The 15009-nt window shown below is 40.1% G+C and overlaps 1 protein-coding gene across 4 annotated transcripts in view; it reads right to left on the bottom strand.

The window, feature by feature from the left end:
* YWHAE (tyrosine 3-monooxygenase/tryptophan 5-monooxygenase activation protein epsilon) overlaps positions 1 to 15009 on the bottom strand; it is a 55440-nt gene that overhangs the window by 18189 nt on the left and 22242 nt on the right. The window contains exon 2 of one of the 4 annotated variants that reach the window (XM_086686376.1): positions 11096 to 11170. The exons of 2 other annotated variants lie outside the window; for them this stretch is intronic. In XM_086686376.1, coding sequence (XP_086542502.1) covers positions 11096 to 11170 — 75 coding nt within the window. Of the gene's footprint in view, positions 1 to 11095; positions 11191 to 15009 lie in introns of all 4 variants that reach the window. One more of the 4 variants, XM_086686374.1, reaches the window with a different exon arrangement.

Genomic DNA, 15009 nt, shown 5'->3' with positions numbered 1-15009 from the left:
GGAAGGTATGGTGAAAGTTGAGGCAGGACAAAAGCTAGGCCTCTTATGCCAAACAATTTGCCAAACTGTGAATACAAAGGAAAAGTTCTTGAAGTTGAAATGAAAAGCACTACTCCAGTTAACACATGAATAATAAGAAAGAAAAACAGCCTTATCCCTGATACAGAGAAGTTTTAGTGGTCTGGATAGAAGATCAAACTAGCCACAACATTCCCTTAAGCCAAAACCTAATCCAGATCAAGGCCCTAACTTTCTTCTATTATATGAAGGCTGAGAGAGGGGAGGAAACTACAGAAGAAAAGTCAGGCCAGCAAAGGTTGGTTCATGAGGTTTAAGGGAAGAAAGTCCTCTCCACAACAAGGTGAAGCAGCAAGTGCTGTGGTACAAGCTACAACAAGTTATCCAGAAGATCTAGCTAACATAATTAATGAAGGTGGCTACACACTCAACAGATTTTCAGTGTTGATAAAACAGCTCTATATTATTAGATGCCATCTAAGATTTTCCCAGCTAAAGAGAAGTCAATGCCTGGTTTCAAAATTTCAAAGGATAGGGTGACTCTCATGTTAGGTAGGGCTAAAGCAGCTGGTGATTTTAAGTTGAAGCCAATGTTCACTGACGAGTCTGAAAATCCTCAGCCCTTAAGAATTATGCTAAATTTGGGTGCCTGGTGAGCATAGTCGGTACAGCATGCAACTCTTGACCTCAGGGTTGTGAGTTCAAGCCCCTCACTGGTTGTAGAGATTACTAAAAATATAATCTTCAAAAAAAATTACGCTGAATCTACTCTGCCTGTACAGTATAAGGGAACAAAAGCCTGATGACAGCACATCTGTTTACAACACAGTTCACTATTTTTAGCCTACTATTGAGACCTACTGCTCAGGAAAAAAGATTCCTTTTCAAAATATTACTGCTCAATGACAATGGACCTGGCCACCCTAGAGCTCTGATGGAGATGGACAAGATTAAGGTTTTCACATGCCTGCTAACACAATATCAATTCTGCATCCCAAGAATCAAGGATAATTTCAACTTTCACTATTATTAACAAATACATTTCAGAAAGAAAAAAAAAAAAAAGAAATACATTTCAGGGGTGCCTGGCTGGCTCAATCAGTACAGCATGCCACTCTTGATCTTGGGATCATGGGTTCAAGACCCATGTTGGGTGGACATTACGTAAACAAACTTTAAAAAAAGTGCACTTAATCAAAACCAAAATGAGATATCACCTGTCAGAATGGCTACTGTCAAAAAGACAAAAAATAAGTGTTGGTGAACATGTGGACAGAAGGGAACCCTAATGCACTACTGGTGGGAATGTAAATTCGTGCAGCCACTGTAGAAAACAGTATGGAGATTCCTCAAAAAATTAAAAATAGACGGGGCGCCTGGGTGGCTCCGTCGGTTGAGCGTCCAACTTCAGCTCAGGTCATGATCGCACAGTTCGTGGGTTCAAGCCCCACGTCAGGCTCTGTGCTGACAGAGCCTGGAGCCTGCTTCGGATTCTGTCTCTCTCTCTCTGCTCTTCTCCCACTCATGCTCCGTCTCTCTCTCTCTCAAAAATAAAAAAATAAACATAAAAAATTTTTTAAAAATAGAAATACCATATGATCCAGTAATTCCACTGAGTATTTAACTCAATGAAAATAAAAACACTAATTTGAAAAGATATATGCATCTCCACTTATCACAGTATTATTTACAATAACCAAGATATGGAAGCAATCTAAGTGTCGATCAAGAGATGAATGGATAAAGATATAGTGTGTACACATACATTCCATGGAATACTACTCAGCCACGAAAAAGAATGACCTCTTGTCATTTGCAATAATATGGACGGACACAGAAGATATTCTGCCAAGTGAAATAAGACAGAGAAAGACAAACACCATATTTCACCTATATATGAAATCTAAAGAACAAAATAAAAGAACAAACAAAAAAGCAGAAACAGACCCCTAAGTACAGAGAACTGGTAGCTGCCAGAGGAAAGGGAGGTAGGGGATGGACAAAAGTGTGAAGGAGAGTGGGAGGTATGGGCTTCCAGTTATGGAATGAGTAAGTCAGAGGGATGAAAGGTACAGCACAGGGAATACAGTCAGTGGTGTTGTGATAATGCTGTATAGTGACAGAAGTAGCTACACTTGTGGTGAACATTGTATAATCCATACAGTACAGAGCCTGTTTGGGATTCTCTCTCTCTGCCCCTCCCTCGCATGCATGCTCTCTCCCTCTCTCAAAATACATAAATAAACTAAAATAATAAAATAACAAAGTAGGCCTGAAGGTTGACTCAACTGCTGCAATCTCATGATAAAACTAACAAATAAGGGAGTTAGGTTGCTTCTTATGAATAGAGCAAAGAAAATGGTTTATTTTTTTTAATGTTCATTTATCTTTGCGAGAGTGTGAGTGGAGAAAGGGCAGGGAGGGGGACAAAGAATCCAACGCAAGCCTGATACGGGGCTCAAACACACGAACTGCAAGACCATGACCTGAGCCAAAGTTGGACACTCAACCGGCTGAGCCACCCAGGCACCCCAGAAAATGGTTTTTTGAGATGGAATTTACTTCTGGTTAAGACTGCTGAAATGAATCCAAAATCTATAAAGAACTTATCAAAATCAACACCCAAAAACCAAATAATCCAGTGAAGAAATGGGCAAAAGACATGAATAGACACTTCTCCCAAAGAAGACATCCAGATGGCTAACAGACACATGAAAACATACTCAACATCACTTATCATCAAGGAAATACAAATCAAAAAAAAATTTTTTTTTTCAACATTTATTTATTTTTTGGGACAGAGAGAGACAGAGCATGAACGGGGGAGGGGCAGAGAAAGAGGGAGACACAGAATCGGAAACAGGCTCCAGGCTCCGAGCCATCAGCCCAGAGCCTAACGCGGGGCTCGAACTCACGGACCGCGAGATCGTGACCTGGCTGAAGTCGGACGCCCAACCGACTGCGCCACCCAGGCGCCCCAAGGAAATACAAATCAAAACCACAATGAGATACCACCTCACCTGTCAGAATGGCTACAAATTAACAACTCAGACAACAACAGATGTTGGCAAGGATGTGGAAAAAAAAGCACCCTTTTTCACTGCTAGTGGGATGCAAACTGGTGCAGCCACTCTGGAAAACGGTATGGAGTTTCCTCAAAATATTTAAAAATAGAACTACCTTACAACCCAGCAACTGCGCTACTACGTATTTATCCAAAGGATACAGGCATGCTGTTTCAAAGGGGCACATGCACCCCAATGTTTATAACAGCGTTATCCACAACAGCCAAAGTATGGAAAGAGCCCAAATGTCCATCAACAGATGAATGGATAAAGATGTGAGATACACACACACACACACACACACACACACAATGGAGTATTATTACTCAGCAATCAAAAAGAATGAAACCTTGCCATTTCAAACAATATGTATGGAACTAGAGTGTATCGTGCTAAGCAAAATTAGAGAAAGACAAATAGGACTTCACTCATATCTGGAATTTAAGACACAAAACAGATGAACATAATGGAAAGGAAGTAAAAAACCATAAAAACAGAGAGGGGGACAAAACATAACATACTCTTAAATATAGAGAACAAACAGGGTTGCTGAAGGGGTTGTGGGTGGGGGTATGGGCTAAATGGGCAAGGGGCATTAAGCATGACACTTGTTGGGATGAGCACTGGGTATTATATGAAGAGGATGAATCACTGGATTTGACTCCTGCAATCAGTATTGTACTATATGCTAACTAACTTGGATGTAAATTTAAGAAAAAAATTTTAATTGGAAAAAAGACTTCTGAAATGACATTAAAGCATTTAAAATAGTACTTAGACTTAGTTGATAAAGCATTAGCAGGGTTAGGGTTAGGGTTAGGGTTAGGGTTAGACGTTGACTCCCAATTTTGAAAGACATTCTACCATGGGCAAAATGCTATCAAACAGCATCCCATGCTCCTGAAAGGAAATCAATCAATGCAGAAAACCTCACTGTTGTCTTTAAGACACTGCCACAACCGTCCCTACCTTCAGCAACCACCACCCTGATCCGTTAGCAGCCATCAACAAGGCAAGACATTCCAGCACCAAAAAAAAAGATGACTCACTGAACGTTCAGACACAGCCTTTTTAGCAATAAAGTATTTTTAACTAAGGTATGTAATTTTTTTTGACATAATGCTACTGCATACTTAAGGACTACAGCATATTGTAAAATAACTTTTATATGCACTAGCAAACCAAAAAACTCATCTGACTTGATTAGGATATTCGCTTCACTGGGATGTTCACTTTACTGCAGCAGTCTGGAACTAAATCAACAATATCTCCAAGTATGCTTCTAATATGTTGTCTTTGTAACTGGCTTCTTTCAATTAGCATGTCTCAGGGTTCACCCAGAATGCAGCACCTAACAATATAGTTCACAAACTATATGGATAGACCACATTTTATTTATACGTTTACCAGTTAGTGGACATGTGAGTTGAATTTTCACTTTTTGGCCACCATGACTAACGCTGCTATGAATATTCACAGAAGTATGCTTTCAGGTCTCTTGCCTATATTACCTAGCAGTGGAACTGCAGGGACATCATACTAACTTTTTGAAGGAACTTCCAAACTTTTTCACAGGGGCTGCACTATTTTTACATTCCTACTGGCAATATAGGAAGATTCTAATTTCTCCATACTCTCACCAATATTTGTTAGTTTCTTTAAAAAAAAAAAAAGTTACCTCAGTGTGTGCAAAGTCGTACACATCATGGTTTTTATTTCTTTAATGGCTAATGATGTTGAGCATCTTTTCATGTGCTTACTGGCCATCTGCGTACTTTCTCTGGAAAATATTCAGATGCTTTGCCAATCTTTTAATTGGCTTGTCTTTTTATAATGGAGCTGCAGATGTTATTTACTTTTAAGACCCCAACTCTTCCCTCTTAGCCCCTCAACTTCCAGAATCTGTCCATTCCTGAAGGTAGTAGATTAAGGGAGAGTAGTAGCCATGAGTCATAAAAAGCACTTCCTACTACCCCTGGGTGTTCTATACAACCAGCGCTTTGTACCAATTTGCAAATTATGACTATAATGAAGCTCTCATGAAAACCTTGGTGTCATCCTCACCCTTTTAACACCAGCAACAGAAACATGATCCTACCTATAAAGTACCCCAAAACTTTACGTGAAAACTGATTTATCCAAAACTGGCCACACCTTCGAAACCACCATCAGCAGGATTAGCGCAATTATATTCACAAAAAATGCTCAATTTAACTAGTATTTCACAAAGTCTTCCCTGCAATAACTATTTTCTCAATGTGATCTAAGCACTTCTGGGATGGGGGATGGCTGTCAAATCTGTTTGCAGCAGGTATGATCAAAACTTATGAACCAGTGAATAGAGTGTCACTGTCAAAGACTACATGTGGATGCAGAGGCAATTTGGTACAAAAACTCTGGACAAAATTTGGGAGACTTCCAAGTAGCTTGGGGACAATAGGTAGCTGACTGAAAATCATCAAAGAAACGGAAATTTAGAATACTAGCAACAGAAAGGGCACAATAATCAAACATACTAATAAATGCCTGTTTGGGGGCACCTGGGTGGCTTAGTCAGTTAAAGCATCTGACTTTGTCTCAGGTCATGATCTCACAGTTCGTGAGTTCGAGTTCCGCTTTGGGTGAACTCGAGCCCTGCTTCTGTCTGTCTGTCTCTCTCTCTCTGCCCCTCGATCATTTGTGCCCTTTTTCTCTCAAAAATAGTAATAATAATTTATAAAGTTAAAAAAAAAAAAAAAGCCTGTTTGGTTCCAGGCCATTTCCCCTTTACTGTGTAGTAATAGCCTAGTAAGACATCAATTACTTTAAACCAGCTTGCCTATATTTGTTATGGGACTATCCTGCCAAAAGTTCCCTATTTTTCACCCTGACTTTAATTTAGCTTTATTTCTTAGTTTTGCTCTTTGAAGTATTTGTGTAAATATATTCATTCAATAAACCATTCACATATAAAACACCTCATGCCAGGCACTGTTCCAAATGCTTTGCAGGTATTAATGCATTTAATCTTCTCAACAAGCCTCTGAAGTAGGTAGCAGTATTATCCCCATTTTATAAGGAAATTGAAGAACGGGGAAGTTAAACTTGATCGAAATCACAAAGTCAGTAGATTATAAACCCAGGCAATCTGACTCCAGAGCTGTACTTTCATTTAATCATACTACCTCAGATTTGAACATTTATTTGAATTCCTCTGGATGGGGATCCTTTGGTCTTTTCCTCCCCACCCCCCAACCCGGTCTTTTTTTTTAATTGAAGTAAGAACAGATGCAATAAATGGATGCAGTGACAAGAGACACAAGCTTAATACATTAAAATTTGGCTTATTCTTGCTTAAAGCACATCCTTTTCCACCAAGTTAACCCTCCAGAACACTATCTCCAAAAAGCTTAATGCCCATGCCTAGCAGAATAACTCCCATGCTACTAAGATTTCTACATCAACGTCCCAGTAAACATGATTATCCCAAGATGTCCCCAACAGCTGGTAAAGCAAGTTTCTGCTGAGATTCAATAGCCCTGTAATCTTATAAAGACAAAGTACAAATCTACAAGGGGGCATGTTTCCACCTTAAACTGACTAAAAATTACCACAATGCCTAATTCTACAGTTCCTGATGAGATCCAGGGTCAGAAGAGAAGCAAACTGTTCAGCATCTGTCATGGAAAAATGAGCAGGCACTGTACTAGCTGACAGAATTAATGTACCTTGTACTGAAGCATACAGGGTCATAACCATAATTATTCCCAAAATGGAAAAAATACTTGCCAGTGGTTACAAAACATAATCCTGACTTTAAAACACAAAACCAGGGGCGCCTGGGTGGCTTAGTCACTTAAGCAACTGACTTGGGCTCAGGTCAATGATCTCACAGTTCATGGGTTAGAACCCCGTGTCGGGCTGTGCTGACAGCTCAGAGCCTGGAGCCTGCTTAGGATTCTGGGTCTCCTTCTCTCTCTGCCCCTCCCCCACTTGTGCTCTGTCTAAAAAAATTTTTTTTAATAATTCAAAACCAGACAATTTAACTAAAGTGCCTAAACTCTCAAACACCACATTCAACGAACTTTCCAAGTTAAATGCTCATAGAAACAAGAAATTCTTAAGTCCAAGAACACTGAAAGTAATCATCCCAAGAAAAGAAAAAGGCCATAATAGCATCAGACACTGCCTTACAAAGGTTCTGTCACTCAAGGTTCTGGAGAGGTACTGGGTTTGCTTTATGTAAAGGTCGATCAGTTGGCCCATGACTGTTCTTCTTTGCCTAGGAAATTATTCATCACTATGAATCAAACTCAAACATCTCATTCTATAAAGCCTTCCTGTGCTTCCCAATCCATGTACACATTTCTCTGAAGATCAGTGTTTTTTCTCCCCATCAAATATAACCTTCCAGTCAATCAATAATTTAGAAAATTCCCTTCCTGGGGTGGCTGGGTGGCTCAGCTGATTAAGCATAGACTTCAACTTCAGCTCAGGCCATGACCTGACAGTTCATGAGCTCGAGCCCCACATCGGGCTCTCCTGTCAGTGTAGAGCCCACTTAGGATCCGCTGTCCCCGCCGCCCTCTGCACCTCTCCTGCTCACACTCTCTCAAAAATAAACACTTAAAAAGTAATTTTTAAAAAAATTACTTTCCTAAAAGGTCAAGAAATGTGTTTTTATCTATGTATTTCCAGAAGAGCATAGTATCTAATGCCACAAAAGGAACACAAACATGTGATGAAAGAATAAAGACAGTAAGACAAACTATATTAAATAAAAAGACAGAAATAGGCTATGGTAGGCTTGACTATGTCAGAGGTAAATGAAATCTTTAAGGATTCCTTCTAGATAGGACCAAAGATTCTGTAATCATCTGTCAGCAGTATTATTTGGTAGAAAACTTACTTATATCTGTCCCTAAAGAGGTCCCTGAGACCCAAGGTATCATCATCCTGAAAATCTGAGGTCTGTTCTTTAAATATATAAAGGGAAATTTAGTATAGTGTCTTATGTTATCTCACTTTGGTAAAGTGCCTATACATTCAAATAATATTCCCAACTAACAAGACTATGGTATCTTCAGGGATCCTATCTTGAATCCTGTACACGAAATGACCAAAGGAGAACCAACACCATTTCACATTACAAGAGTCAAAGCATTTAGGGATATTGTGAGAACCTGGTCTAGAAGTTCCACCACTTATCATCAAGAGAAGACAAACAGAATGAGTAGGATTATAACATGTTTTAAATGGAAAAGTGACTGGTTGGTGTAAAAAACAAGGGTGGGTGGGAAATAAACCCATCAATGCAATCTATAAAAGAGGGTTAAAAAAAAAAAAATGCCACTTTTCCCAGTCAAGAGCTCCTAGGGCGCATTTAAGAGGACAGTGAAAGAAAAATCCTAGCTCTGTCCTTTATCTATTTAAAATATAGTCACACTGGGACGCCTGGGTAGCTCAGTCGGTTAAACGTCGGCTCAGGTCATGATCCCACAGTTCGTGAGTTCAAGCCCCACATCGGGCTCTGTGCTGAAGCCTACTTCAAATTCTATGTCTCCCTCTGTCTGCCCCTCCACCGCTTGCACTCTGTCTCTAGCACTGTCTCAAAAATAAATAAACATTAAAAAAAATTTTTTAAAGATAATCACACTACTAGGTATTTACCCAAAGAATGTAAAAATATTAACTCAAAGGGATACATGCACCCCTATGTTTACAGCAGCATTATCTACATTAGCCAAATTATGGAAACAGCCCAAGTAACCATAGACTGATGAACCGTGTCGGGCTCTGTGCTGACAGCTCCGAGCCTGGAGCCTGCTTCAGATTCTTTGTCTCCCCCTCTCTCTGCCACTCCCATGCTCATGCTCTCTCAATAATTAAAAAAAAAAAAAAAAAGTAAAAAAAAAAAAAGGGAATGAAATCTTGCCCATTTCCAACAACATGGATGGCACTAGAGAGTATTTATGCTAAGTGAAGTCAGTCAGATAAAGACAAATACCGGGGCGCCTGGGTGGCGCAGTCGGTTAAGCGTCCGGCTTCAGCCAGGTCACGATCTCGCGGTCCGTGAGTTCGAGCCCCGCATCAGGCTCTGGGCTGATGGCTCGGAGCATGGAGCCTGTTTCCGATTCTGTGTCTCCCTCTCTCTCTGCCCCTCCCCCGTTCATGCTCTGTCTCTCTCTGTCCCAAAAATAAAAATAAAAACGTTGAAAAAAAAATTAAAAAAAAAAAAAGACAAATACCATATGATTTCACTCATATATGGAATTTAGGAAACAAAAGAGCAAAGGGGGAAAAAAAAGAAGCAAACCAAGAAACAAGACTCTCAGCTATAGAAAACAAACTTGGGGTGCCTGGGTGGCTCAAGTTGGTTAAGCGTCCGACTTCAGCTCAGGTCATGATCCTGTGTTTCTTGAGTTCGAGCCCCGCATAGGGCTCTGTGTTGTCAGCAGAGGCTGCTTCAGATCCTCTGTTGGCCTCTCTGCCCCTCCCCCACTCTGTCTCAAAAAATAAACATTTAAAAGATTTAAAAAAAATAAACCGATGGTTATCAGAAAGGAGGTGGGGGTTGGGGGGACAGGTTACATAGGTGATGAGGATTAAGGAGTGCACTTGTGATGAGCACCAGGTGATGTATGGAACTGTCAAATCACTATATTGTACACCTGAAACTAACATTACACTGTATGGTAACTGGAATTTAAATAAAAGCTTTTAAAAAAAATTAAAAAAAATAAAAGATAAGGATGGCTACCACCAAAAAAGCAGGAAAGAAGTGCTGACAAGGCTGTGGAGAATTAGACCCTGCACTGTTGTGGTGGGCATGAAAAATGGTATATTTGCTGTGTGAAACAGTAAAACATTTCCTTCCACAAAACTTGTTAAATACAATTACCATATAACCCAACAATTTTACTTCTGGGAATATACCAAAAAGAATTGAAAGCAGGGTCTTGAAAACATATTTGTACACACATGTTCACAGCAGCATTATTCACAATAGCTAAAACATGGAAACAACCCAAGTGTCCATCAGTGGATGAATGGATAAGCAAAATGTAATATACACATACAATAAAATATTATTCAGCCTTAAAAAGGGAAGGAAAGGGGCACCTGGGTGGCTCAACTGGTTAAGGGTCCGACTCTTGATTCTGGCTCAGGTCATGATCTAAAGGTTCTAAGATTGGGCCCCTAGTCCGTGCTAGGCATGGAACCTGCTTAAGATTCCCTCTACCTCTCCCCCTCTCTCTCTGTCCCTCTACTGCTCCTGCTGGCCTGCATGAAGGCAAGTTTCCCAAATCACTATGTCACATGGAAAGAATGCAAAGTTATCTTAGGGATGACTCAGAACTATAATGGGGATGGGGGAAGATGAGGAAAAAAACAAGGTACCTCTGTAAACTGTAAAACTCTCTAAAATTCACATTGGTGTAATTATAAAAATCAACTCAGTAAAACTCTCTCTCTCTAGACTAATTATTAGTTCTCAGGAATGGTTGTTTGAAACAGTTTGGGACCTATCAAAATATATTTTATATGCATATATCTGAACTGATCAATAGAGAAGTTATTACTTCCTGAGATAAAAATATTTTTTTAATGTTTATTTATTTTTGAGAGAGAGTGGGCGAGCATGCAAGCATGCGTGTGGTCGGGGGAGGGGCAGAGAAAGAAGTGGGAAAGAGAATCTGAAACAGGCTCCCTGCTGACAGCAGAGAGCCCAACACTGGGCTCAAAACCTGTGAATCGTGAGATCAAGACCTGAGCCAAGTCAGGCACTTAACCTGCCCCTATAGTTCTTTTTGCTAAATAATATTCTATTAAATAATAGAACATCTACCAAAAGAGGTAAATCTACTGTACAATTATAAATGACAGTGTAAGACCTGTACATTCCAATAAAATGCCACTATCTTTCCCTTACCTTGAATATTCTTTCATCACATGATGACTATTATCTTACAGACACTTCACTTATTTTTAAAAATCTAAAAATAAGGATAAATACCACAGAAAAGACTTACCATCATGGAAAGCCACTTGCACTAGAAGAGAACAGCAAGAAGAGAACAAAACATCCTGCAGCATTTTCCCAGCTGCTGCGAAAAAGTATTTTATCCTTTGATGATAAAAAGAGGTAAACTTATTAGAAGGAGTGTGTCAACAGTTTAAATTTTAAGAATGTCCCCATCTTATGATTATCAGAGATATTAACACTGAAGGGAGAGACCCCTGTATGAACATGAATGACTCTTGCACCATATGTAAAAAATATATGTATTTGCGTCTTCTGGGCTCAAAAAGGAGGAAGTACAGCAGCAAAGAAAAACCTGATGTCCGCATGGGGGGTGGGACACCCAAGCGAATAAAAACCAAAAACCCAGACCTGCTCCAGCAAATACATTGGAAGAATAGCTAAATTAAGGACCAAAGGGAGAACTAAAAGACCTAAAATAAACGCCAGAGAACTTAATGTAACAAATTAAACAAACCTCAGTAGTAAGGAGGCACCTGGGTGGCTCAGTCAGTTGAGCGTCCTAATCAGGTCATGATCCTGGGGGTCATGGAATGGAGCCCAAGTCTGGCTCTATGCTGAGCGTGGGGCATGCTTAAGATATACTCATTCTCTCTCTCTCTCTCTCTCTCTCTCTCTCTCTCTCTCTCCCTCCCTCCCTCCCTCCCTCCCTCTGCCCCTCTTCCCTGCTTGTTCCAGTATGTGCTGCACGCTCACACGTGTGCTCTCTCTTAAAACAAATTTCTAGGGCGCCTGGGTGGCGCAGTCGGTTAAGCGTCCGACTTCAGCCAGGTCACGATCTCGCGGTCCGTGAGTTCGAGCCCCGCGTCAGGCTCGCATCAGGCTCTGGGCTGATGGCTCGGAGCCTGGAGCCTGTTTCCGATTCTGTGTCTCCCTCTCTCTCTGCCCCTCCCCCGTTCATGCTCTGTCTCTCTCTGTCCCAAAAATAAATAAACGTTGAAAAAAAAAATTTAAAAAAAAAAAAAAAAAAAAAAACAAATTTCTAATGTAAATCTCCATACTTAATTTTAAAGAGATGCAGTTTAGAAATAAAGGAATGAAAAGAAGGAACTCCACCAGAGAATTAGTCTACACAGAAATGGTGAAGTATCACGCCCCTTTATTCATTCATATTCTGAAGCTACCAGAGAAGTAAAATGTCCTTCATTTGGCATGCACATATTTAAGATAACAGTCAAAGGATGATTTTACTCATCTTCAGTAAAGTTAGCATATAAATTTTAAACAATCCCCTAAAATCTAGAAAGCAGAGTAGCCTGGATGAAATCTACTTAGCATCTCAATTTGAAAACACAAAAGAGGCTGTAAACAGGTTTAAACCTTTTCTAAAGAATCAATAGCCTGGGGGGGAGGATATGCTTGAGAACAAAATTACTCCCCAAATTTCAGAGACTTCACACAAGGTTTCTTAAGTGAGGAACTATGCCTTTTGATAGTTGAGGATTCCTGGTCAAAGCAGAAAAGGGAAAAACAAAATAATCAGGAAAGGGGTTTTCACTGCCTCTACAGTTACGCACATTAGTGCTGCTCACATTTCACTGATGAACAGCTCACATGGCCCTTCTGCCTAAGTACAGAAGTTGTGAAAAGAGGGGAGGAAGCACTAGTGTATCAATATAAAAGAAAAAGAAAAGCCAATGAAAACACACTAAAATTAAAAAAAAAAAAAAGGCTGTCAAGTCAAAGCAGACATTTTTTTTTTTAAGATACTGTATTTATTTATTTTTTTTTCAACGTTTATTTATTTTTGGGACAGAGAGAGACAGAGCATGAACGGGGGAGGGGCAGAGAGAGAGGGAGACACAGAATCGGAAACAGGCTCCAGGCTCTGAGCCATCAGCCCAGAGCCTGACGCGGGGCTCGAACTCACGGACCGCGAGATCGTGACCTGGCTGAAGTCGGACGCTTAACCGACTGCGCCACCCAGGCGCCCCAAAGCAGACATTATTTTTAGAAGATACACATAGTGGGGTGCCTGGGTGACTCAGTGAGCTAAGCGTCTGACTCTTGATTTCTACTCAGATCACGATCTCACGGTTCATGGGTTCCAACTCTGTGTCAGGCTTACAGCTGACAGCACAGAGCCTGATTGGGATTCTCAAAATTAATAAATACACCTTAAAAAAAATTATGTATGTCAAAGTTCAGGTATTATGCTTCTTTTAGAACTGATGGACTTACACAATATCCAAGGAATGGCTGAAATTATCAGCCAAACGAAATTTGGACAATCTCTAAACAGCCAATTCATAGATAATTCAATGACAATCAATACTCTGCCTTACAGATTTATAAAAGATCCAAATAACTTGGTAGCAAAGACTCTGCTGTTAATACTTAGGAATACACCAGGGTGCCTAGGTGGTTCAGTCAGTTGAGCACCAAACTTCAGCTAAGGTCATGATCTCGTTCGTGGTTCATGGGTTTGAGTCCTGCATCGGTGCAGAGCCTGCTTCTGAGCCCCTGTCCCCCTCTCTCTCTGCACCTCCCCTGCTTGTGTTCTCTCTCAGAAATACACTTTTAAAAATGAAAGAAAAAAACATTTAGGAATACATAGATACACAGATTTTTCTAAATACCATGCACTTTATCACATCGACAAATACTCCATTGGAGATACCAGTTCTGTACCATAAAGCATGGAAAATAAATTTTCATTTGACAATCTTAAGGGAGAGTACAGTATCAGTTAACCATACAACAAATTCAGTATAATCCCTATGGAACATGATTTTTGACATAACTACACTCTAATAAACCCATGAGATTAAGTTGGTTACAAAACATTCTTAGCTAAACTAACTTATAATGGTTGTTAAACATTAAATCCCTGCCAAATTTGACAATTTTAACTTTATCATAAATAATTCGACTGCTTGAGTCTACTCAAAGTTTGTGGTGCCATCATTTTAAAGTCTATTTGCACTTGAGTGGGCTTCCAAATCACTAAGGAATTCTAGGAGATGCTAAAACATAGTTTACGATTTTGCATTACTCAAAACTGTAATTCAATCTATTAAAAAAAAAGTCTTGGTGCACCTGGGTGGCTCACTTGGTGAAGTGACCAACTCTTGATTTCAGCTCACGTCATGATCTCACAGTTTGTAGGTTCAAGCCTCATATCTGGCTCTGCGCTCAGTGCAGAGAGCCTGCTTGGGATTCTCTCTCCCGCTCTCTCTGCCCCTCCCCAGCTTGCACGCTCTCTCTCAAAAATAAATACTTTTAAAAAATAAATTTTTAGGGGCGCCTGGGTGGCGCAGTCGGTTAAGCGTCCGACTTCAGCCAGGTCACGATCTCGCGGTCTGTGAGTTCGAGCCCCGCGTCAGGCTCTGGGCTGATGGCTCGGAGCCTGGAGCCTGTTTCCTATTCTGTGTCTCCCTCTCTCTCTGCCCCCTCCCCCGTTCATGCTCTGTTTCTCTCTGTCCCAAAAATAAATTAAAAAAAAAAAACGTTGAAAAAAAAAATAAATTTTTAGAAGTTATAAAGGAAGGAAATTTGAAGTAAATAATTTTGCAAGATTTGAAGCTTCTCCTGGGATTTTTAAGCAAGAGTTTAAACGGCTTCAAGTGGACAGAATTAATAAATTAACTTAGAAGTCAATAGAAGTATACTTTGTGTTGGAGGAAATAGGATTTTTGAAATAGAAAATATGTCTGGGAAGCCTCTCTAAAGAGGTCCTATTCAATTCTAGTAACACTTCCACAATTCTCACTTGTACTCTTAGTAAGTGGACCAAAAAACACACACACACTTTGAGAAACATAGCATGCTAGGAAAACACCACCTTTACAGCCAGAAAGACTCAGATGAGACTTTCTTCCTGCCTTACGTATTTATTTACAAGCTATTTAACCTATGTCAGGTAATCTCTGTAAGACTGTTTCCTGATCAGAGATACCCACT

Source organism: Puma concolor, chromosome E1 (assembly GCF_028749965.1).
Source record: "Puma concolor isolate L17-30 chromosome E1, mPumCon1.1.hap2, whole genome shotgun sequence".
Taxonomy (NCBI): Eukaryota; Metazoa; Chordata; class Mammalia; order Carnivora; family Felidae; genus Puma; species Puma concolor.
This window is presented reverse-complemented; position numbering and strand designations above follow the sequence as displayed.